The following is a 26,474-nucleotide window of genomic DNA, read 5'->3' as shown; positions in this document are numbered from 1 at the left end:
CACCTATATCAGATTTCCATTTATTGACTACAGCTCAGCCTTCAACACCATTATTCCCACGAAACTCATCTCCAAACTCTGTGGCCTGGGCCTCGGCTCCTCCCTCTGCGACTAGATCCTGAACTTCCTAAGTCACAGACCACAATCAGTAAGGATTGGCAACAACACCTCCTCCACGATCATCCTCAACACCGGTGCTCCACAAGGCTGTGTTCTCAGCCCCCTGCTATACTCTTTATACACCTATGACTGTGTGGCCAAATTCCCCTCCAACTCGATTTTCAAGTTTGCTGACGACACCACCGCAGTGGGTCGGATCTCAAACAATGACGAGACAGAGTACAGGAATGAGATAGAGAATCTGGTGAACTGGTGCGGCAACAATAATCTCTCCCTCAATGTCAACAAAACAAAGGAGATTGTCATCGACTTCAGGAAGCGTAGAGGAGAACCTGCCTTTGTCTACATCGATGGGGATGAAGTAGAAAGGGTTGAGAGCTTCAAGTTTTTAGGTGTCCAGATCACCAACAACCTATCCTGGTCCCCCATGCCGATACTATAGTTAAGAAAGCCCACCACGCCTCTACTTTCTCAGAAGGCTAAGAAAATTTGGCATGTCAGCTACGACTCTCACCAACTTTTACAGATGTCCCATAGAAAGCATTCTTTCTGGTTGTATCACAGCTTGGTATGGCTCCTGCTCTGCCGAAGATCGCAAGAAACTACAGAAGGTCGTGAATGTAGCCCAATCCGTCACGCAAACCAACCTCCCATCCATTGACTCTGTCTACACTTCCTGCTGCCTTGGTAAAGCAGCTAGCATAATTAAGGACCCCACGCACCCCGGACATTCTCTCTTCCACCTTCTTCTGTCGGGAAAAAGATACAAAAGTCTGAGGTCACGTACCAACCGACTCAAGAACAGCTTCTTCCCTGCTGCTGTCAGACTTTTGAATGGACCAACCTTGCATTAAGTTGATCTTTCTCTACACTCTAGCTATGACTGTAACACTACACTCTGCACTCTCACCTTTCCTTCTCTATGAATGGTATGCTTTGTACAGCGCGCAAGAAACAATACTTTTCACTGTGTTAATACATGTGACAATAATAAATCAAATCAAATCAATGAACTTCACCACTTCACCCTCTCCTGCCCGAATATTATGACTTTGTTGAAGAAAACTATTGAGTGACGATCGATGGATGTTTTTGCGAATGGAGAATGGTCTCCCGTGGCGTTCCACAGGGCTCAGTGTTGGAGCCATTGCTGTAATGATTTGGATTTAAATGTGGGAGGTTTGATTGGGATATTTGCAGATGACAGAAATTGGCTATGTAGTTGATAGTGAAGAGGACACTTGTCAATTCCAGTATGATATCAATGATCTGTTAAGTGGACAGAAGAGTTTCAAATGCAATTCAAGCCAGAGAAGTGTGAGGTAACGCATTGGGGAGGACAAACAAAGCAAGGGAATGAGAGAGGCTGAGGAAGTGAGAGACTTTGGAGTGTACGACCACAGGCTTCTGGAGCTGGATTAGGTGGTTAAGCGTATGGAATGTCTTCTTTATTGGGCAAGGTATTGAATACAGAAGCAGGGATGTGAAGCTGGAACTGTATAAAACGCTGCCTGGGCCACAGCTGGAGTTTTGTGCACAGTTCTAGTCACCACGTTACAGGAAGGACATGATTGCTCTGGAGAGAGTGTAGAGATTTACAGGAATGTTACCAGGGCTGGAGAATTGCAGCTATGAGGAGAGATTGGAGAGGTTCGGGTTGTTTCCTTAGGACACAGGAGGCTAATGGGTGACCTAATTGGTACAAAATGATGAGGGGGCTGTACAGGATAGTCGGGAAAGACTTGTTTTCTCTTAGCTGAGGGGTCAGTTACTAGGGGCAGAGATTGAAGGGGATTGGTAGAAAGATTAGAGGGGAATTGAGGAATATCTTTTTCACCCAGAGGGTGGGGGGGGGGTGTCTGGAATTCACTGCCTGCGCTGGTGGGTGAGGCTGGAACACACAACTCATTGAAAAGGACCTGGATCTGAATCTGAGGAGCCGGGACCTGCAGGGCTATGGATGGTGCGCTGGAGACTGGGATTGAAATGGACGGCTAGTTTCTTTTTTCTCCTGTTTTGATAGGTGCAGACACCGTGGCCTCTCACTGTGCTGTAACTTGTCTATGGTTCTATGACTGGAGTTTATCACTCTCAAACTTAATATGGAATTCAAATTATTAGGATCACTTTTTCCACAGAGGATTTTTTACAATGAAATTAATTCGGTCTGCCTCAATATATGATACTAGATTAAAAATATTGTTATTGCGAGTTGGTTCCACAATGTATGGTTCCAGGAAACTACCACAAAAGAATTCTACAAACTCACCTTTTAGACCACCCTTAATAACTCTTTATGTTCTGTCCATATGAAATCTTATTTGATAATTTCATTGCCTTTATTCGAGCTCCAATTATTTCTTGCTTAATGCTCTGTCCAATGGTGTAACTACTGTTAAAGAGCTTTAAACTCCGGGCAACATTTACTGATTCTTGTTATTTCTAATCTCACCCCCATTCTGATCCAACTTCTTGGTTTTCTGAATGAAGATTCTTTCTCACTACTGTCCTTGTGTCATCCTTTGCTATTTGGGCCACACTTCGTTTTTCTATCCTGTCTTTCTTTGTGAAATATTATATACCCTGGATTATTTCCTGGCATTGACCATATAACCATGTCTCTGAAAAGGTGATTCGATTGAAACTCTTATTTCAGTTTGTGCTACTAGTGAATCTGTCTTACTGCAAATGGTTTGTGCATTTAGCTGAAGAGCCTTTAAATGATTTTTTTTACTATTCTATTCATGAACCCTATTTACTGTTGCGCTATTCTCATTAAACTCTTGCCCTTTCCTTTGCCACTCTGTTGTGAACTTTTTTATTTAACTTTTCCAAATCTCTCTTTGCCTGACTCCTCACCTAGCTTTTTAGTTAAAGCCCTATCCACAGCTCTAATTGTAGGATTTGCCCGGATACTAAGCTCAGCCCAGTTTAAATGAAGCCCACCTGAATGGAACAGTTTCCTCTTTCTCCACTGCTGGTTCCAGTGGCCATGAATCAAATCCTCCTCTTCCCACACCACTCTTTTGACCAACCTGTTGAATTATCTCATCTACTTGACCCATGCCAGTTGGTGCATGACCCAGGTAACAATCCAGACAATAAAACCTTTTGAAGCTTTGCATTCTGGATTTGGACCCTAATGCTTCGAATTCTATTCAGCAGAACATCATTCTTAGTTCTACCTATGTCCTTGGCTCCTACATGGACCACAATAACTGGATCCACTCCTCCAACTCCAAGTTCATATCCAGCTTTGGAGAGATGTCTTGAATCCTGGCACCAGTCATTCAATAAACTTTCAGAACTCCTGGGATTGTGGCTGTGGAGAACAATGCCTGATTATATGGTAGTCTGTCACCACCACATTCCTTCACCATGGTGTTATGGCCTGTTTGCCTCTCCATCCCGCAACCCTTGTTCTCATCCACACAGATAGTCAGTACCTTGTACCTGTTAGTCAAAGTCAGGATTGAGGCTCCTCTGTCACTCCTTGCTGGTTCCCCAGACCTGTCTGACTCTCAGTTGAATCTCCCTGTCTCTGACCACTGACCAACCTGAACGTTAACCTAAGCTGTGTGACTGCCTCCTGGAATAAGGTGTCCAGGTAACTCATATTCTTATGTCATTTGATACTGATATCTTAGAGATATTTAGAACTTTCTGGGAGTGATGATCAGTTACAGACACTTGTATTGGGAAGGTTTGAATAGTCTTTCCTTTGTCTCCCTCCATGTTGTGATGGCAGATCAGCTGTTCTATGTCGACCCAGAAATTGCACACTTCCAATTTCAAATGGATCAGATTGATCCCATTGCAATGTGAGGTTGAGGTGAGGAGAGAGTGAAACTGAGCCACACCTGCTGCTTGGTGTGCACGGAAACCTGAGGAATGGATATTTGGGGCAGAAGACAGTGACATCGCTTCTTTTATAAAAATGCAGCAGTTTGAATCTAAAAGTATTTTATGAAACTGGCCATCAAGTGTTAAATTGTTTTTTAAATGGTTAGAATCTGTTTATATTGCTCAAACAGCTGGCTGTGGCCTGTCTGAGATTACAGCCTGTCTGAGATTACAGTGTGTCGCTCTTGTTTGTACAGGTTCACTGCATTCTGCAGGAGGTGGTGATGGGAGGAATGGTGCTGGAGACTAACATGACTGAGATTGTATCACAGGTTGAGGCACAGACTAAACTGGAAAAGTCTGAGGTAAGAAATACTAAGCATGCATCTAAAAGAAAGCTTTTGTTTCTGTGGAATTTCATTTCCTGGCCATCTAATAGAACCCCTGTTTGCCTCCTATTGTTGCCGCTTGCAGCAGATTGCTCAATGAATGGACCAGATGGTTTAGTCCTGTGTAACTTACAGTTTTGAGCCTTACGTAGCCACGTGGGGTACCTACATGGCCCCTCCCTTTCACCACACCACATCCCAGAATAGGTGCAGCCTCTGTTGCTGACTTCCTCCTCAAGTGTTTTATGTTGCAATCTGTCTGCCTTGAGGATCCCTCTGATTCCGCTTGTTTTCTTGAAGCAGATTGTAAGTCTTGTTTCTTTCCCAGCTTTTGCCTCAACGTGCTTCTCTCTCACAGTTAATCTTTTCTCTCTAAGAAGCTACTTCTTTGTAAATATTTACCTGCTCAACACTAGCCCCAGATACTCCAGCAGAATAATAGATGCAGGAGTTGGCCCTTTGAACCTTCTCCACTGTTCAATATGGCTGATCTACCTCAACTCTGCCTTCCCACATCTCACATCCCTTAATTCTCATTCTATAGTCTCTGACTTTAATATACTTAATGACTGAACATCCACAACTCTGGGTTAGAGAATTCCACAGATTCACAATCGTCTCAATGAAGAAATTTTCCCTCTTCTTATTAAGTGGTCAATCACTAATTCTGAGTCTGTGTCTCTGTGTTCTAGATTCCTGAGGAAACATTTTCCCTATTCTGTTAAGCTCTTAAAACTTTTATGTTTCATTGAGAATCACCTCTCATTTTTCTAAACTTGAGGGAACATTGGACTAGTCTACTCAATTTCTCCTCATAAAACAATTCCCTCAACTCAGGAATTGGTCTGGTGAATCTCTAAGCCAAGTGTTAGGTACAGAGATTAAAACTGTCCACGGTACAGAGATTAAAACTGTCCACAGTACAGGCACAGTGTCTCAAACCAGAAATCACAGGGTTGAGGCTGTGTAGGAATTTGGATCTTGCCAGATTTCAGGTTGGGTGGTTTGGGCCAAGTTGGGTTGGATGGAGTCAAGAGTCACTTGGAATGGGGAAATAGACTGTTGCAAAAGTAGTGAAGCGTGAAACTAGTCCAGCTCTACCTCATGCCCAATGCTGCGCCCAACTGAGATATCTGGTTAAATTTTTAAAAAAAATTATTCAACCAAAATTGATGCATGGCACATTCTAAGAATGTCTGGATTTTGGCCAAATGGATTTAAGACACTGTACCTGTACTCTGGGTGTGGCTTCACCAGTAAAACCTTTTGACTCCACTACACTAAAGGTTAACACACTCAACACTCTGCATCCAATTCTGTTTTGTAGTTTAGGGCATCAGTGAGAGACATCAGTCCATAATTTATTTTTGTCGAGTGTTAGAATTGGTTCGTGACCTGTATTGACATGGACTGTTTCACCTGTTTGTAATATTATATAATTAAAGTCATAACCATGAATTTTATAATTTGGATCATAAACTGCTTTGATAGTTTAGATTAATTGGTTTAGTAGGTAGCAGAATCAGCAGTTAGAGAAGCCTCGAATGCTGACGGGCAATTTTCATGCCAGCTCAAATGTATGAAGAGTCAAGGACAGTCTGTCCCTAAAATAAATCCCGGAACAGAACCGAATAAAACCAGCCCTCAGACCTCACAAAAGTACCCTTTATGTGATTATAAGGGAGTAATCTAATCTCATTCAGATTGTGGTCATAAACCCGGTTTCATGTCCATTTTGTTGTTGGGTTAGTTATTAGCCTGGATGTGAGTTCCAACCACAGCACCGTGTCCTTTCCAATACGTAGAGAAACAGCTGGGAAGCTGACAATGTATTGAATGAAATAAAGAAAGTTGCATTAGGAGCATGGGGTCCAATTTGAGGAGCTGGATCCGAAATGGTGCTGCATTGTGTCGGTTAAATCCACTGAAAACTTTGTTTATCATCTGATATATCAAATAGTCAGCCTGGTGATGCAATATCATTTTCTGTTGTTGTGCCATCAGGTGATACAATATGAATCATACATACATACATAAATCATATACATCATGAATCATATACATACATAAAGAGCAAGAGAGTTGGCCCACTCAAGGACATAGGGAGGGAATCTATGCGTGGAGCCAGAGGAAATGGGCGAGGTATTAAATGAGTACTTTGCGTCAGTATTCACCAAAGAGAAGGACTTGGTGGATGATGAGTCTGGGAAAGGATGTGTAGATAGTTTGAGTCATGTTGAGATCAAAAAGGAGGAGGTATTGGGGTTCTTGAGAAGCATTAGGTAGACAAGTCCCCAGGGCCTGATGGGATATGGCCCAGAATACTGAGAGAGGCAAGGGAGGAAATTGCTGGGGCCTTGAGAGAAATCTTTGTATCCTCACTGGCTACAGGGGAGGTTGTGATGTGGAGATGCCGACGTTGGACTGGGGTAAACACAGTAAAAAGTCTCACAACACCAGATTAAAGTCCAACAGGTTTATTTGGTAGCAAAAGCCACTAGCTTTCGGAGCGCTGCTCCTTCGTCAGGTGAGTGGGAGTTCTGTTCACAAACAGGGCATATAAAGACACAAACTCCATTTACAAAATAATGGTTGGAATGCGAGTCTTTACAGGGACAAGTCCTCCCAATACACAGGATCTGCTCGGATGAGGAGGATCGCAACAGACACCTCCAGACGCTGAAGGATGCCCTCATAAGAACAGGATATGGCGCTCAACTCATCGATCAACAGTTCCGATGCACCACAGCGGAAAACCGCACCGACCTCCTCAGAAGACAAACACGGGACACAGCGGACAGAGTACCCTTCGTCGTCCATTACTTCCCCAGAGTGGAGAAGCTATGACATCTTCTCCGGAGCCTTCAACATGTCATTGATGAAGACGAACATCTCGCCAAGGCCATCCCCACACCCCCACGTCTTGCCTTCAAACAACCGCACAACCTCAAACAGACCATTGTCCGCAGCAAACTACCCAGCCTTCAGGAGAACAGTGACCATGACACCACACAACCCTGCCACAGCAACCCCTGCAAGACGTGCCGGATCATCGACACGGATGCCATCATCTCACGTGAGAACACCATCCACCAGGTACACGGTACTTACACTTGCAACTCAGCCAGCGTTGTCTACCTGGTACGCTGCAGGAAAGGATGTCCCGAGGCATGGTACATTGGGGAGACCATGCAGACGCTACGACAACGGATGACTAAACACTGCTCGACAATCACCAGGCAATAGTGTTCTCTTCCTGTTGGGGAACACTTGAGCGGTCACAGGCATTCGGCCTCTGATCTTCGGATAAGCGTTCTTCAAGGCGGCCTTCACGACACACGACAGCGCAGAGTCGCTGAGCAGAGACTGATAGCCAAGTTCCGCACACATGAGGACGGCCTCAACCGGGATCTTGGGTTCATGTCACACTATCTGTAACCCCCACGACTTGCCTAGGCTTGCAAAATCTCACTAACTGTCCTGGCTGGAGACAATACACACCTCTTTAACCTGTGCTTAACCCTCTCTCCACTCACATTGTCTGTACCTTTAAGACTTGGTTACCTGTAAAGACTCGCATTCCAACCATTATTTTGTAAATTGAGTTTGTGTCTTTATATGTCCTGATTGTGAACTGAAATCCCACTCACCTGACGAAGGAGCAGCGAGCGCTCCGAAAGCTAGTGGCTTTTGCTACCAAATAAACCTGTTGGACTTTAACCTGGTGGTGTGAGACTTCTTACAGGGGAGGTCCCAGAGGATTGGAGAATAGCCAATGTTGTTCCTTTGTTTAAGAAGGGTAGCAAGAATAATCCAGGTAATTACAGGCCGGTGAGCCTTACATCAGTGGTAGGGAAATTATTGGAGAGGATTCTTCGAGACAGGATTTATTCCCACTTGGAAATAAGTGGACATTTAGTGAGCGACAACGTGGTTTTGTGAAGGGGAGGTCGTGTCTCATGAACTTGGTTGAGTTTTTCGAGGAAGTGACGAAGATGATTGGTGAGGGTAAGGCAGTGGATGTTGTCTACATGGACTTCAGTAAGGCCTTTGACAAGGTCTCTCATGGCAGACTGGTGCAGAAGGTGAAGTTGCATGGGATCAGAGGTGAGCTGGCAAGGTGGATACAAAACTGGCTCGGTCAAAGAACGTCTCACAACACCAAGTTAAAGTCCAACAGGTTTATTTGGTAGCACATGCCACTAGCTTTTGGAGCACTGCTCCTTCATCAGGTAATACCTGATGAAATATTGTAATTCTCTCAGTTACTTACCTGATGAAGGAGCAGTGCTCCGAAAGCTCGTGGCCTGTGCTACCAAATAAACCTGCTGGACTTTAACCTGGTGTTGTGAGACTTCTTACTGTGTTTACCCCAGTCCAACACCGGCATCTCCACATCATCGGTCAAAGAAGACAGAGGGTAGCAGTGGAAGGGTGCGTTTCTGAATGGAGGGCTGTGACAAGTGGTGTTCCTCAGGGATCAGTGCTGGGACCTTTGCTGTTTGTAATATATCTTAATGATTTGGAGGAAAATGTAACTGGATTGATTAGTAAGTTTGCGGATGACACAAAGGTTGGTGGATTTGCGGATAGCGATGAGGACCATCAGAGGTTACAGCAGGATATAGATCAGTTGGAGACTTGGGTGGAGAGTCCCTGTGGTGTGGGTACCCACTGTGCTGTTAAGGAGGGAATTCCATGATTTTGACCCAGTGACAGTGAAGGAACGTCAGTATATTTCCAAGTCAGGATGGTGAATGACTTGGAGAGGAACCTTCAGATGGTGGTGTTCCCAGGTATCTGCTGCCTTTACCTTTCTAGATGGTAGTGGTTATGGGTTTGTAAGGTGAGTCTAAGGAACCTTTGTGAGTTTCTGCAGTGCATTTTGTAGATATAGACACGGCTGCCACTATGTGTTAGTGGTGGAGGGAGTGAATGTTTGTGGATGAGGTAGCAATCAAGTGGACTGCTTTGTCCTGGATGGTGTTGAACTTCTTGAGTGCTGTTGAAGCTGTACTTATCCAGGGAAGTAGAAAGGGGGGTGGGGGTGAGTTACTCTCTGCAAGATTCCTAGCCTTTGACCTGCTCTTGTAGCTCCAGTATTTATATGGTTAGTCCAGTTCAGTTTCTGATCAGTGGTAACCCCCAGGATGTTGATCGTGGATTAACAACATTTACTAAGTTACTGGCTTTGAAAAGAAGGACGTTATTGTCAATTGAAGATGTACCGCCTCTTTACCATTCTCCTCTTCCTCTTTATCCAGCCTCTTTTGGAAGGCTTTTGATTTTAGCATTTATTTTTGAACAAACTTATAAAGGAATGTATTTTTTTTTTGTTGCCTTAATTACCAACAAGCAGTTTGGATTTCTTTGTTGTGTGACATTAAAGAGTAACATTTCTTTTGTAATTCTAGGCTGGATTCTCTGCAGCCCCTGCTCGTGCAGTCTCTGCTGTCAAGAATATCAATCTGCCAGAGATCCCACGCAACATCAAAGTTTCAAATCTATCTCCATTTGTGTAAAAGGACATTATCATATTAACAATACCTGGTTTGATCATCCATGGCATTCACCTGTAAATACTAAGAGCTTTTCATCTCATCAGCTTTTGATGGGAAGGTTATTCTTGTAAATGTATAATGGCTTCTGGTGGTTTTCTCTCTGGAATCTTCTAACTGTATCAATCCTAACTTGAGACACAAACCCTGTCTCCGCTTACCTTGAACACCTACCTGCATTGCTCGCACTACAGACAGGATCATTCTCAGCATTCGGCCAGGGCCATTCCCTTTGCTAGGCTGATCTCTCGAGCAGGCACCAAAACTCCAAACTGTTCCTCAGCTTCACCTCAAAGGCAGGCAGTTGCCAACTTCTCGCGTGAAAAATAGCAAGGGACAATTTAACAGCCCCTACTGTGATCTTGCTATGATGATGCAAATAGACTTTCTCTGAATTCCTCAGAAATGCTCACTCACCAAAGGGAGATTTTATCCTCCGGTGTCCTCATTGCTGGAAGAAAAATAATGTATTTTCTTCCAGTTGTGAGCAGGATGGGAACTCCCTCAGCCAGGCAATGTGGAAGCTTTAATATAAATCTGTCTGAAATTTGAAATATTGACAATTAAAATGCTTTCCATTTACCAAATTGTTTGTAGTTATATATTTGTTTCACTTTTAAGTGGGTCTTTCTGAGCTGGAATATAACTCCTGTTAAAGGAAGAAGGAACAGAATTTCCTGACTCACTGCCCTCCAAATTGGACAAAGTAAGTAATTTTGCAAAGAGCCTATTATCATTCAAGCAATGTGTGTGTGTGTGTGAAAGGAAATCTATTTAATGAATTGTCATAAAGCAAAACCAGTGATGACTGATTTTGATTTATTATTTCGCTTTCTTTCCTGGTCTTTTACTTTAGTTCAGTTTATGTCTTAACACATCATCCAGATGTTCTTCTTACAACTGGGATCCTGATCCAATTGTCTGTGTTTGCAGAGAATTCCAGTTTTTCTAAGTTCAAGGTTCTCTTCCTTGTTGACGAGAATTTATCTTGGATATGTGCTAATGGTAGTAACCTGCCACAGAAGAATGCGGGAGGCTGGGCATGCTCCTCACTGCAAAGGCTGTGGGCCCTGACAATGTTCCGGCAATAGTACTGAAGACATGATCCAGAACTTGCCACATCCGTAGCCAAGCCGTTCTCGTACGCTTACAACACTGGCATCTAGCTGGAAAATTTGCCTGGGCATGTTCAGTCCACAAAAAGCAAGACAAAACCAGTCCAGCCAATTACTGCACCATCAACCTACTCTTGGATCATCAGTAATGTGATGGAAACGGTTATTAACAGTACTAACACATGACACTTAGCAATAATCTGCCAATGCTTAGTTTGATAAAGGCAACATATTGTGGCTGCTGGAATCTGAAACAGAAACAGAAAATGCTAGAAAATTTCAACTGTGACAAAGGATCACCCTGACTTGAAATGTTGGCTCTAATGCTTAGTTTGAGTTCCGCCAGGGCCACTCAGCTCCTGATATAGAAACATAGAAAATAGGAGCAGGAGGAGGCCATTTGGCCCTTTGAGCCTGCTCTGCCATTCATTATGATCATAGCTGATCCTGTCTTCCCCCCATAGACTTTGATCCCTTCGCCTCAAGTACTATATCTAACTGCTTCTTGAAAACATACAATGTTTTGGCCTCAACTACTTTCTGTGGTAGTGAATTCCACAGGCTGACCACTCTCTGGGTGAAGAAATCTCTCCTCATCTCTGTTCTAGACAGGCTGCCCTGTATCCTCAGACTGTGACCCCTGATTCTGGACACCCCCATCATCGGGAACATTCTTACATCTACCCTTTCTAGTCCTGTTCGAATTTTATAGGTTTCTGTTAGATCCCCCTTCGTTCTTTTGGCCTCATTACAGCCTTGGTTCAAACATGGACAAAAGGACCGAACACCAGAGGTGAAGTGTGAGTGACTGCCCTTGACATCAAGGTTGCACTTGACCGAGCGTGGTACCAAGGAGCCCGAGCAAACTAGAGTCGATCGGAATTGGGGAAAAACGCTCCTCTGGTTGGCGTCATACTTGGCACAAAGAAAGATGATTGCGATTGGAGTCATCTCAATTCCAGGACATCACTGCAGGAGTTCCACAGGATTGTGTTTAAGGCCCAACCATCTTCAGCTGCTTCATTAATGACCTTCATCAAAGATCAGAAGTGGGGATGTTTTCTGATGATTACACAATGTTCAGCACCATTTGCGAGTCCTCACATACTGAAGAGTTCAAACAAATGCAGCAAGACCTGGACAATATTCAAGCTTGGGCTGACAAGTGGAAAATAACATTCACACCACACAAGTGCCAGGCAATGACGAACTCTAACAAAAAAGAATCTAACCCTTGCCCCTTGATATTCAATGGCATTATCATTGCTGAATCCCCCACTATCAACATCTTGGGGATCACCATTGACCAGAAACTGAACTGGACTAGCCATATAAATACTGTGGCTACAAGAGCAGGTCAGAGACTAGGAATTCTGTGGCCAGTAAGTCACCATCTGACTCCCCAAAGGCTGTCCACCATCTACAAGGCACATGTCAGGAGTGTGATGGAATACTCTCCACTTGCCTGGATGGGTGCAGCTGCAACAACACTCAAGAAGCTTGACACCATCCAGGGCAAAGCAGCCCACTTGATTGGCACCACATCTACAAACATTCACTCCCTCCAGCAATGCAGAACTGCAACCATGTGTACCATCTACATGATTCACTGCAAGAACTCACCAAAGCTCCTTGGAGGACGCCATCCAAACCCATGACCACTACCATTCAGTAGGATAGGGCAGCAGATGCAAGGGAACTCCTGGAAGTTCCCTCCAAGCTGCACCCCACCCTGACTTGGAAATATATTGCTGTTCTATAATTGTTGCTATGTCAAAATCCTGGAACTCTCTCCCAAACACCACATGGACTGCAGTTGTTCAAGAAGGTGGCTCACTATCATTTTCTCAAGGGCAGTTAGGGATGGACAATAGATGCTGCTCTAGCCAGTGAAGCCCACATCCCTTGAATGAATTTTTAAAAAAATGCTACTAGGATGTTGCCTGGGATGGAACATTTAAGTTACGAAGAGAAGTTGGATAGGCTTGGGTTGTTTGACAGAGTGGATAGGGAGCAGCTGTCCTCCTTAGTTGAAGGGTCAGTCATGAGGAGACATGGGTTCATGGTGAGGGGTGGGAGGTTTAGAGGGATGTGAGGAAAGATTTTTTTACTCAGAGGATGGTGACGGTCTGGAATGCGCTGCCTGGGAGGGTGGTGGAGGCGGGATGCCTCACATCCTTTAAAAAGTACCTGGATGAGCACTTGGGACTTGAGGGATACAAACGGATGGTCTAGTTAGGAACACATGATCGGTGCAGGCTTGGAGGGCCGAAGGGCCTGTTCCTGTGCTGTATTGTTCTTTGTTCACATCATAACATTCAGGGCTATGGGCCAAGTGCTGGCAGACTAGATTAGATTAGATGGGAGTTCAGGTGTTTCTGGTGTGTTGGTGTGGACTCGATGAGCAGAAGGGCCTCTTCTGCAGATTCTACGTGAGTTAGAAATACCATAGTTTGTCTAGAATGTATCAATATTTCCAAGATAATATTACATAAAGTAAAATAATACAGCAAAATGCAGCACTTATAAAACACGTACCTACTCTGTGAGGGGTGGATGGAGCTATAATGAAATTTGTACAAGTGCTATTTATTGGTGAATAAAAGACCATCCACCATGAATGATGTGCACTGCAATGCACCCGCTGATCTAATTAATTCAGAATTTTAATATGTAGCACACGGAAATCCATAACGTAATATTCTCATGTTTTGCTTCACTTTCCAACAGCAAGAACCTGGTGGTCCAGTGCATGTTGAGATTATTTGATGTATATCTCTCTATTACATCAAAAGGAAAATATTGCTGAAAAAAGACACTTGTTCATCAATACTCAGTCTGTATTACCAAATGACTAAAAGGATTATACTGAAAATGCAGAAATTGGATCTAAAAATGGAAAATGCTGGAAATACTCAACAAGGCAGGAAGTTTGGACGGCACGGTGGCACAGTGGTTAGCACTGCTGCCTCACAGTGCCAGGGACCTGGGGCACCACGGTGGCACAGTGGTTAGCACTGCTGCCTCACAGTGCCAGGAACCCAGGGCATCACGCTGGCACAGGAGTTAGCACTGCTGCCTCTCAGTGCCAGGGACCTGGGGCAGCGCGGTGGCACAGTGATTAGCACTGCTGCCTCACAGCATCAGGGACCCGGGGCAGTATGGTGGCACAGTGGTTAGCACTGCTCCCTCACAGTGCCAGGAACCTGGGGCAGCATGGTGACGCAGTGGTTAGCACTGCTGCCTCACAGTGCCAGGGACCCGGGCAGTACGGTGGCACAGTGGTTAGCACTGCTGCCTCTCAGTGCCATGGACCCGGGGCAGTATGGTGGCACAGTGGTTAGCACTGCTCCCTCACAGTGCCAGGAACCCGGGGCGGCACGGTGGCACAGTGGTTAACACTGCTGCCTCACAGCGCCAGGGACCCAGGGCGGCACAGTGGTTAACGCTGCTGCCTCACAGCGCCAGGGACCCAGGACAGCACGGTGACACGGTGGATAGCACTGCTCACTCACAGCGCCAGGGACCCAGGATGGCACGGTGGCACAGTGGTTAGCACTTCTGCCTCACAGTGCCAGGGACCCGGGGCGGCACAGTGGATAACACTGCTGCCTCACAGCGCCAGGGACCCGGGGGACCACGGTGGCACGGCGGTTAGCACTGTTGCCTCACAGTGCCAGGGACCCGGGGCAGCACGGTGGGACAGTGGTTAGCACTGCTGCCTCACAGCGCCAGGGACCCGGGGCAGCACGGTGGTTAGTACTGCTGCCTCACAGCACCAGGGACCCGGGTTCGATTCCCGGCGGCACAGGGGTTAGCACTGCTGCCTCACAGCGCCAGGGATCAGGGGCGGCGGGGTGGCACAGTGGTTAGCACTGCTGCTCACAGCGCCAGGGACCCGGGGCAGCACGGTGACACAGTGGGTTAGCACTGCTGCTCACAGCGCCAGGGACCCGGGGCAGCACGGTGACACAGTGGTTAGCGCTGCTGCTCACAGCGCCAGGGACCCGGGGCAGCATGGTGGCACAGTGGTTAGCACTGCTGCCTCACAGCGCCAGGGATCAGGGGCGGCACGGTGGTTAGCACTGCTGCCTCACAGTACCAGGGACCCGGGGCAGCACGGTGACAGTGGTTAGCACTGCTCCCTCACAGCGGCAGGGACCCAGGGCAGCACGGTGACAGTGGTTAGCACGGTGACAGTGGTTAGCACTGCTGCCTCACAGCGCCAGGGACCCAGGGCAGCACGGTGACAGTGGTTAGCACTGCTGCCTCACAGCGCCAGGGACCCAGGGCAGCACGGTGACAGTGGTTAGCACTGCTGCCTCACAGCGCCAGGGACCCGGGTTCAATTCCAGCTCGGGTCGCTGTCTGTGCGGAGTTTGCACATTCTCTCCGTGTCAGCATGGGTTTCCTCCGGGTGCTCCGGTTTCCCCCCACACTCCAAAGATGTGCTGGTTAGGTGCATTGGCCATGCTGTATTCTCCCTCTGTGTACCCGAACAGGCGCCAGAGTGTAGCGACTAGAGGATTTTCACAGTCACTTCATTGCCTTGTGACAATAATAAATAAACTTTAAACTTAATCTGGCCGAGCGAAGAAACAGTTAACATCAGCCTGATAATCTTTCATCAGACCTGGGAAATGTTAGGGATGTAATCATTTTAAGCAGGGAAAGGGAGGAAGGGAGGAAAATAAACAAAACAGAAGGTGTCATGGTGATAGGTGAGAGATTGAATGAAAATGGAACGGTGGTGCAAGAAAAAAGGGCAAAGTACTGATAGAGCAAAGCAATGCTGTAAATAGCAGCACAGCCATTTCCATAGAAATACATCGATGATATAACATCGAAACAGAACATTTGGACCAACTATCCACGCAATATCTACCTTGTGATCACTCCATGCCATATATCTGATCTCAGCCATTTGACTTGCTTTCGATCCTATTTCTCTTGTATTCTCTGGAAACCTAAGCTATTTGTCTCAGGTTCCATGTAGCAACTATTCTGAGTGAAGAAATGCCTCCTCATTTACCTTTTGGATTCTTGTGTTTAATAGTCTCTCTAAATCTTGTCTTTTAAAGAGAAAAGACCCCACCTGTTTAATCTGTGATCTCTCAATTCTGGTAGCATCTTTGTAAATCGTTTTTACACTTCTGTTGGTGCTTATGTTCTTTTTACAATATGGAGAGCAGAACCAATCACAGTACTTATGAAATGCTTTAAACTTTCATGGATGTGGGCGTCGCCGGCCGGGCCGGCATTTATTGCCCATCCCTAATTGTCCTTGAACTGAGTGACTCGCTGGGCCATTGGAGAGGGCATTTAAGAGTCAAACACATTACTGGAGTCACACACAGGCCAGACCAGGTAGGGATGTCACATTTCCTTCCCTAAAGGAAATTAGTGAACCAGAAAGGTTTTTACAACAATCGATGATAGTTTCTTGGTCAACATTACTGGGAGAACTTTCAACTCCAGATTTTCTTAATTCAGTTTAAATTCCACTAGCTGCTGTGGTGCGATTGGAACCCTTGTCCTCAGAGCATTAGCCTTGGCTATGGATGGATTACTAGTCGAGTGGCAGTACGTGACCATCCTGCTCTGACCAGAATTTGTCACATCTTTAACATGGTTCCATTACTTTTGAATTGCATGTATTTATAGTAAATCACACAGCTTTGTTAGTTTAATTGTTTTGCTGACCTGTCTTGCTGCTTTTAATGATTCCTTCACCTGGATCCCTAAATTCCTTTGTTGTTCTACCTCATTCAGTTTCTTCTTTACAAGGTGGTGTTGATATTTCTATTTCCTACCAAAGTGTAACACATTAAACTATGTTAGATAATTTGCCACTTCACTGCCCAATGTGTAATTTTCTAATGTCTTTTTGTATTAGCTTGCGTTCCTCTTTAGTGTGAGCTGTCCTTGCCAATTTGACACCATCTGTAAATTTTGATATTGAGTAATTTGTTGGTAAGTTCAGATTGTTAACGTAAATGAAGAATAACAGGACCCAGCACTGATTCTTGTGAAACACCACTTCCTACCTTCCTCCAGTCTGAATAACCATCCTATATCTCTGCTTTTTTAAAAACCAATATTCTATTCATTCAACCTCCCTTCCCCCCCGACCCCCTTTGCTGGCCCCGACCCCCCCCCGGCCCTCCGCATGTCATAAATCTGTGTTGGCTGAACAAAGATTTTGAAAATCGAAGCATGTGATATCTACAACATTACTCTTTCCTACTCTTTTAATCAGCGCCTCAAAGAACTCTATAAAGTGAGTTTACCCTTTTGGAATCCATGTTGGTGGTCTTCTATTTTAATATAGATGTTAAGATAATTGACATGTACTTTCCTACTTTGTGTCTCCCTATTTTCCAATCTGGCGGAATCTTTCCCGAATCTGAGGAATTTTGGAAAATTAAAACCAAAGTATCTACTATCTCACCAGCCACTTCCTTTAAATCCCATGGATGGAATCCGTCGGGGCCTGGGGACTTGTCAGATTTTAGTTCTAATAATTTTCTGTGTCTTTTCCCTGGTGATTGTAATTGTTTAAATTCCTTCCCTCCCAGCCCCCTGCGAAGACTTACAGCACAAAAGAAAGCCATTCAGCCCATCATGCCAGTGCTAGCTCTTTGAAAGAGAAGCTGTGCTCAATTCCACGTCTTTTTGTTTAACTTCATATTCCTCATGCTCAGGTATCTATCAGACTCCCTTTTAAAACTATTGATGAAGTATTTTCCACCAAACCTTTCTTGTTGAACATTGCAGATCCCGACAATATGAGTGTAAACATTTCTACTCATCTTTCCTTTCGATCTCTTGCCAATGATTCCAGATCAATGATCTTTGGTTATTGATCCACTCACCAGAGTGAAGAGTTATTTTCTCTCTCTATCAAATCCTCTCAGCATCTTGAAACGTTTTATTGAGTGACCTTTTAACCTCTGTTCCACGAAGAAAATCAGAACTTTTCTAACCTCTCCTCGTTATTGAAGTTCCCCCATCCTTAGTAATATTCTGGTTAATCTCGTCTCTATCTTTGCTCAGGCCGTTACATCTTTTTCCTGAAGTGTGATACCCAGAATTGTCCTTAGTAATCTAGCGGAGATAGCCACAATGATTTATAACATTTAAAATGATCTCTTTGTTTTTATATTCTATTCCTCTATTTATAAACCCAAGAAGCCCATGTGCTTTTTTGGACTCCCTTAACTTGGAGATGTTTGTGAAGTGAGCCAGTGATCTGGAGACCCAGACTAATGACACTCCTGACTTGTTCCTTGTCAACAGGCTTTGCAGAGTTAGGAATTGAGCTAATTGCTGCAGTACTTTCAGCCTCTCTCTGACCTGCTCTTATAACCACAGTGTTTATACGGCGAGTCCAGTTCAGTTTCTGGTCAATGGTAACCCCGGGGATGTTGAAAGTGGGGGTTCACCAAAGGGAATGTCACTGAAAGGTAAGGGCTGCTGGTTCGATTTTCTTCTGTTGGACTGTTCATTGCCTGGCACTTTGTGTGGCATGAATGTTACTTGCTGGCTATTAGCCCAAGCCTGAGTATGGTGGATTTAAATTCAATTAGTAAAATCTGAAGTACAAAGTTAGTCTCAGTAATAGCAACCATGAATTATCATCAATTCTTCCAAAGACACATCTGGTTCATTTAAGTCCGTAAGAGTTTTAACAACACCAGGTTAAAGACCAACAGGTTTATTTGGTAGCAAATACCATTAGCTTTCGGAGCGCTGCTCCTTCGTCAGATGGAGTGGAAATGTGCTCTCAAACAGGGCACAGACACAAAATCAAGGTACAGAATCCTGATCAGTATCTGACAGCATCTGTGGAGAGAGAATAGAGCCAATGTTTCGAGCCTGGGTGACCCTTCATCACAGCTAAGAGAATCTGCAGAGATTTATACAATGATGGGGGGGAGGGAGGGGGGGGGGGGGGGGCAGTGGGTGGAAGTTGTAATAGGACCAAGGGAATTCCCATTCTTCATTCTGCCCCCCTCTCCCCTTTCAGGGCAACTGCCACATTCCACAGGCAGTCCCTTAACCAACTGTACCTCTGTTCTGCCATTCACACATTTTGGTCACTCAGTGGACACTTTTAACACCTTCTTAACCTTCTGTATCTTCATTTACATTCTGTCCAGTTGGGGGAGTGCCGCACTGTCAGGGGGATGGTACTGAGGGAGTGCCGCACTGTCAGAGGGTCAGTACTGAGGGAGTGCTGCACTGTCAGAGGGTCAGTGCTGAGGGAGTGCTGCACTGTCAGAGGGTCAGTACTGAGGGAGTGCTGCACTGTCAGAGGGTCAGTACTGAGGGAGTGCTGCACTGTCAGAGGGTCAGTACTGAGGGAGTGCCGCACTGTCAGAGGGTCAGTACTGAGGGAGTGCTGCACTGTCAGGGGGTTAGTACTGAGGGAGTGCTGCACTATCAGAGGGTCAGTGCTGAGGGAGTGCCGCACTGTCAGAGGGTCAGTACTGAGGGAGTGCTGCACTGTCAGAGGGTCAGTACTGAGGGAGTGCCGCACTGTCAGAGGGTCAGTACTGAGGGAGTGCTGCACTGTCAGGGGGTTAGTACTGAGGGAGTGCTCCACTATCAGAGGGTCAGTGCTGAGGGAGTGCCGCACTGTCAGAGGGTCAGTACTGAGGGAGTGCTCCACTGTCAGAGGGTCAGTGCTGAGGGAGTGCTGCACTGTCAGAGGGTCAGTACTGAGGGAGTGCTGCGATGTTGGAGGGGCAGTACTGAGGGTGTGCCGCACTGTCAGGGGGTTAGTTCTGAGGGAGTGCTGCACTGTCAGAGGGTCAGTACTGAGGGAGTGCCGCACTGTCAGAGGGTCAGTGCTGAGGGAGTGCCGCACTATCAGAGGGTCAGTACTGAGGGAGTGCCGCACTGTCAGAGGGTCAGTGCAGAGGGAGTGCCGCACTGTCAGAGGGTCAGTGCAGAGGGAGTGCCGCACTGTCAGAGGGTCAGTACTGAGGGAGTGCTGCGATGTTGGAGGGGCAGTACTGAGGGAGTGCCGCACTGTCAGAGGATCAGTACTGAGGGAGTGCTGCGATGTTGGAGGGGCAGTACTGAGGGAGTGCAGCACTGTCAGAGGGTCAGTACTGAGGGAGTGCTGCACTGTCAGAGGGTCAGTACTGAGGGAGTGCTGCGATGTTGGAGGGGCAGTACTGAGGAAGCTCAGACAGAAGGTTAAACTGACAGGCTTTGTTGGAGTTGGCAGGTGGAAGGAAGAGGAGCTGGTGAGTTTTCCCCCAGTGTCCCGGGCTAATATTTATCACTCAGTCCCCATCAGTAAAACATTGTGTGGTCATTTAATTCATTGTTGTTCATGGGATTTTTCTGTGTTTAAATTGGTTGCTGCATTTGCGACATTGCAGCCAGGGCCACAATTCAAAAGTAGCCTTTGGCTGCAAAACAATGTGGAAGATCCCAAGGTTGCGAAAGGTGCTGTTTTCTATTATCTGACAATGGAATAATTATTTCACCGATATGAGTGATGTCTATTTTGCATTGACGTCTGAATGTGCAAATGTGAGGAGTTCTGTGCAGATGTTTGCTTTTCACTAATGCTGTATTGTGACAATGATTAACTGACCATAGTCCAAAACTGTGATATATTCAGGGCAAAGTACTGGAGAACTTGAAATATAATCTGTTTTAAATTCCAAACAAGATGCATTTCAGTGCAGTTAGCAATTTGTGATCCTGTAATTGCAGTTAAAGTTACACAGATTTTATACTGGATGTGTACTCTGATTCTGTGTGATCTTTCTAGCACAGACTTTGTCAAAAACATGCATCCCAATTGGTTAAATTTGGTCAGAGTTTAAAGCTCAGTGAGTTTAAATTCGGGTCTGATCGATTATTCCTGTGAAACTCTCCTTCTCTCTGTTAGGTTTTCTCACTGTGGTGAAAAGGGGCATCGGATCAGGAGGAGGCCATTCAGCCCTTTCAGCCTGAAATCATGACTGATCTATCACTTAACTCCACGTACCTGCCTTTGGCCCATATCCCCCGCTAGAAATCTGTCAGACTCAGATGTGAAAATAATGATTGACCGATTATCGATTGCTGTTTAGAGGAGAGAGTTCCAACTTCTATCATCCTTTATACATAACCGTATTCTCCACTTTAACTCCTGAAATGTCTACTACTATTTTTTAGGCACCGTTCCCATGACCAGCCATGATCATATTGAATGGTGGTGCAAGCTCAAAGGGCCGAATGGCCTACTCCTGCTCCTAACTTCTATGTTTCCCAGTCCTAGACTCTACAAACAACATAAATACTTTCTCCAAACTAGTTCCCCTTAATATCTTGAAAATTGTGATTAAATCATCCCCTAATCTTCATTCCAGAACATACTCTGCTATTGTCTGCGGTCTGTCCACAAATTGTAACCCTTTGTGTCCAGGTAGAAATCTCGTAAATCTATGCCACACTCTTTCCTAAGGTGTGGTGTCTAGAACTGCTCAGTGTAACTCCAGGTGTGGTCTAACAGGAATTTATTTAACTGAAGCATGGCTTCTGCCTCTTTGTGTTCAAGTCTTGAGGTAGAAAGGCCATAATTCCTTTTATCTTTTAGATCATTTCAATGGTTGTGCACGCAGGCCCCTATGTTTCTTTGGACTTCCACCGTTTCATTTTTTAAAAAAAAAGTTCCATTCCTTTTAGGTCCAAATTGGACAGCCTCATGTTTTGCTGATATTTAAATCCATCCTCTACAGTTTTACTCATTCCCGTCACCTGGCAATATCTCTTTGTAATTTCACGAATCTAGCTGACAATGTAGCCAATCATTGTATTGTTGGATACCCAGCTCTCGATCCCATCATTTACAACAACTTGTGGATCTGGTGCTTTAATTTAATAAAACACCAAAGGTGCTTTACAGGAACGTTATAAAACCAAATGTCACCAAATCACAAAAGGAGATGTTGATCAAATGAGTGAAAGCTGCCTCAGAGGTTGGTTTTAAGAAGTGTATTCAAGGAGAAAAGTGAAGGTTTCTGGAGGCAATTCCAGAGCTTGGGCCAGCAGCTGAAGTCCAATGGGAGAGATGATAAAAATCAGAGGTGGTCAATGGGCAGAATTAGATGAATATCACGGGAGTTGTGTGGTACATAAGAACATAAGAAATAGGAGCAGGAGTAGGCCATCTAGCCCCTCAAGCTCCGCCATTCAATAAGATCATGGCTGATCTGATAGTGGCTATGCCCCCTAGTTCTTGTTTCCATTGTAAGTGGAAATAACCTCGCTGCTTCTACCCTGTCTAGCCCCTTCATTATCTTATATGTCTCTATAAGATCTCCCCTCAACCTTCTAAACTCCAATGAGTACAGGCCCAGTCTACTCAATCTTTCCTCATAAGCTAACCCCCTCATCTCCGGAATCAACCTGGTGAACCTTCTCTGTACCCCCTCCAAAGCTAATATATCCTTTCTTAAATAAGGGGACCAAAATTGTACACAGTACTCTAGGTGCGGCCTCACCAGTACCCTGTACAGTTGCAGCATGACCTCCCTGCTTTTATACTCCATCCCTCTCGCGATAAAGGCCAACATTCCATTTGCCTTCTTGATTACCTGCTGCACCTGCAAACTGAGTTTTTGTGATTCATGCACAAGGACCCCCAGGTCCCTCTGCACAGCAGCATGTTGTAATTTTTCACCGTTTAAATAATAGTCCATTTTACTATTATTCCTTCCAAAGTGGATAACCTCACACTTACCAACGTTATACTCCATCTGCCAGATCCTTGCCCACTCACCTAGCCTATCCAAATCTCTCTGCAGACTCTGTGTCCTCCACGCAATTTGCTTTCCCACTCATCTTTGTGTCATCCATTGTGTCATCTTTGTGGTTGGAAATTAAAGAAATGGGTGGGGGTAAAGGGGTGACCATTGACCAGAATCTCAACTGGGTTAGCCACATAAATAGTGTGGATACAAAAGCAACTCAGAGGCTGGGAGTTTAGCGAAAGGATGTGGTATTGTTACTGAACTAGTAATTCAGAGACCATGGAAATGTTCTGGGGACAAAAAACAGAAAATGCTGGAAAATCTCAGCAGGTCTGACAACATCTGTACAGAGAGAACGGAGCTGATGTTTAGAGTCTGGATGACCCTTCATCAGAGCTGGTGCTCTGGGGATCCAGGTTTGAATCCCACCACCACAGGTGGTGAAATTTGAATTCAATAAAAATCTGAAAAGTTTACTGATGACCATGAACGCATTGCTAATTGTTCTAAAAATCATCTGGTCACGAATGTCTCTTAGAGAAGGAAATCTGTCATTTTTACCTGACTCCTGATCTGCAACAATGTGGTTGCCTCTTAAAAAGTCCTCTGAAATGACCTAGCTACTCAGTTCAAGAGCAATTCGGAATGAGCAATAAATGCTGGCCCAGCCAGTGATGCTCACACCCTGTCCAACATCCACAATTCAGGCGTGTGATGGAATACTTTCCACTCGCATGGATGGGTGCAGCTCCAACAACAGTCAAGAACTCAACACTGTCCAGAACTAAGCAGCCCGCTGGATTGCTACCCCTTCCACAAACATTCACTCCCTCCATGTATGTCTAGCTGTGTGTACCATCTATAAGATGCACTGCAGGAACTCACCAAAGCTCCTTAGATAGCACCTTCCAAACCCCTGACCACTGTCATAGATAGAATCATAGAACCCCTACAGTACAGAAAGAGCCCATTCAGCCCATCACATAAGAGCATAAGAAATAGGAGCAGGAGTAGGCCGTCTAGCCCCTCAAGCCTGCTCCGTTCAATAAGATCATGGCTGATCTGATAGTGGGTTCAGTTCCACTTACCCGCCCGCTCACCATAACCCTTAATTCCCTTAATGGTTAAAAATCTATCTATCTGTGACTTAAACACATTTAATGAGGTAGCTTCTACTGCTTCATTGGGCAGAGAATTCCAAAGATTCACTACCCTCTGGGAGAAGAAGTTTCTCCTCAACTCTGTTCTAAATTGACTCCCCCGTATTTTGAGGCTATGCCCCCTAGTTCTTGTTTCCATTGTAAGTAGAAATAACCTCGCTGCCTCTACCCTGTCTAGCCCCATCATTATCTTATATGTCTCTATAAGATCTCCCCTCAACCTTCTAAACTCCAATGAGTACAGGCCCAGTCTACTCAATCTCTCCTCATAAGCTAACCCCCTTATCTCCGGAATCAACCTGGTGAACCTTCTCTGTATCCCCTCCAAAGCTAATATATCCTTTCTTAAAGGAGCTATGAACATGTACCCCAAGATCTCTTTGTTCTGTAACTCCCCCCAACGCCCTTCCATTAACCGAGCAAGTCCTGCCCTGGTTCATTCTACCAAAATGCATCACCTCGCGTTTGTCTAAATTAAACTCCATCTGCCATTCGTTAGCCCACTGGCCCAATTGATCAAGATCCCGTTGCAATCGGAGATAACTTTCTTCACTGTCCACTATGCCACCAATCTTGGTATCATCTACAAACTTACTAACCATGCCTCCTATATTCTCATCCAAATCATTAATATAAATGACAAATAACAGTGGACCCAGCACTGATCCCTGAGGCACACTGCTGGTCACAGGCGTCCAGTTTGAAAAACAACCCTCTACAACCACCTGACAGAAGCCAATTTTGTATCCATTTAGCTACCTCACCCTGGATCCCGTGAGATTTAACCTTATGCAAAACCTACCATGCGGTACCTTGTGAAAGGCCTTGCTAAAGTCCATGTAGACAACATCAACTGCACTGCCCTCATCTACCTTCTTGGTTACCTCTTCAAAAAACTCAATCAAATTTGTGAGACATGATTTTCCACTCACAAAGCCATGCTGACTGTCCCTAATCAGTCCTTGCCTCTCTAAATGCCTGTAGATCCTGTCTCTCAAAATACCTTCCAACAATTTACCCACCACAGATGTGAGGCTCACTGGCCTGTAGTTCCCAGGCTTTTCCCTGCAGCCCTTTTTAAACAAAGGCACAACATTTGCCACTCTCCAATCTTCAGGCACCTCACTCGTGACTATCAATGATTCAAATATCTCGGCTAGGGGACCTGCAGTTTCCTCCCAGCCTCCCACAACGTCCTGGGATACACTTCATCAGATACACTTCACCAGGGATTTATCTACCTTGATGCGTTTTAAGACTTCCAGCACCTCCTTCTCTGTAATATGTACACTCCTCAAGACATCACTATTTATTTCCCCAAGTTCCCTAACATCCATGCTTTTCTCAACAGTAAATACTGATGAGAAATATTCATTTGGGATCACACCCATCTCTTGTGGATCCACACATAGATGACCTTGTTGTTCCTTAAGAGGCCCTACTCTCTCCCTAGTTACTCTTTTGCCTTTTATGTATTTGTAGAAGCTCTTTGGATTCTCCTTTGCCTAATCTGCCAAAACAATCTCGTGTCTCCTCTTTGCCCTCCTGATTTCTCTCTTAACTCTACTCCTACACCCACTATACTCTTCAAGGGATTCATTTGATCCCAGCTGCCTATGCATGTCATGAGCCTCCTTCTTCTTCTTGACCAGAGCCTCAATATCCCGAGTCATCCAGGGTTCCCAACTTCTGCCAACCTTGCCCTTCACTGTAAGAGGAATGTGTTTACCCTGAACTCTGGTTAACACACTTTTGAAAGCCTGCCACTTACCAGACATCCCTTTGCCTTCCCACAGACTCCCCCAATTTAACTGCTGTCTGGGGAAGAGAATTCCAAAGATTAATGACCCTCTGAGAGAAAGATAAAATTTTAGAAAGGATTATATCAGACTTATAGTAACTGGGCTTTCTAACTGAAGATTGAAGGGCAGGAAGGTCCCCACAAAAATGAAGGAGAGAAATGGCAGGATTCGGGAACCATGGATGACAAGGGAAATTGTAAGCTTAGTCTAAAGGAAAAAGGAAGTCAATGAGAAGTCTCGGCATCTAAAAACTGACAAAGCCCTTGAGGAGTACAGTGAAAGTGGGAAGGAATTTTAACGTGGAATTAGGAGGCTAAAAGCGGCCATGAAATGTCTTTAGCAAACAGGGTCAAGGAGAATCACAAGGCTTTTTATGCAAAGGAGCAAGACAGTAGTAAGAGAAAGAGTAGGCCCACTCGAGAACAATGGAGGGAAGTTATGCGTGGAGCCATCATCTACAAGACACAAGTCAGGAGTGTGATGCAACACGCCCCACTTGCCTGGATGGGTGCAGCTCCAACAACACTTGAGAAGCTCGACACCATCCAGAACAAGGCAACCCACTTGATTGGCACCCCATCCACCACCTAAACCTCTCTCTCCCCCCATTACTGATGAACCCCGGCAGCATCCACAAAGATGCAACCTCTGCAATCTAAAAGGACAAGGCACCAGATGCATGGGAACACCACCATCTGCAGGTTCCCCTTGAAATCTCCAACCATCCA

General features: G+C 45.2%; 1 protein-coding gene across 1 annotated transcript in view; it reads left to right on the top strand.

Moving 5' to 3' along the window:
• Window positions 1-10,723, top strand: part of ap3s2 (adaptor related protein complex 3 subunit sigma 2) — a 94,246-nt gene extending 83,523 nt beyond the window's left edge. The window contains exons 5-6 of the mRNA XM_078241146.1: window positions 4,221-4,328; window positions 9,767-10,723. Of these exons, the coding sequence (XP_078097272.1) occupies window positions 4,221-4,328; window positions 9,767-9,874 (216 nt within the window). The 3' untranslated portion in view covers window positions 9,875-10,723. The remainder of the gene's footprint in view (window positions 1-4,220; window positions 4,329-9,766) is intronic.
• The last annotated feature ends 15,751 nt before the right edge of the window (window positions 10,724-26,474 follow it).

The sequence above is a fragment of the Mustelus asterias genome, chromosome 24, assembly GCF_964213995.1.
Source record: "Mustelus asterias chromosome 24, sMusAst1.hap1.1, whole genome shotgun sequence".
NCBI lineage: Eukaryota > Metazoa > Chordata > Chondrichthyes > Carcharhiniformes > Triakidae > Mustelus > Mustelus asterias.
The sequence above is the reverse complement of the archived record's forward strand: the minus strand, read 5'-3'. Positions and strand labels throughout refer to the sequence as shown.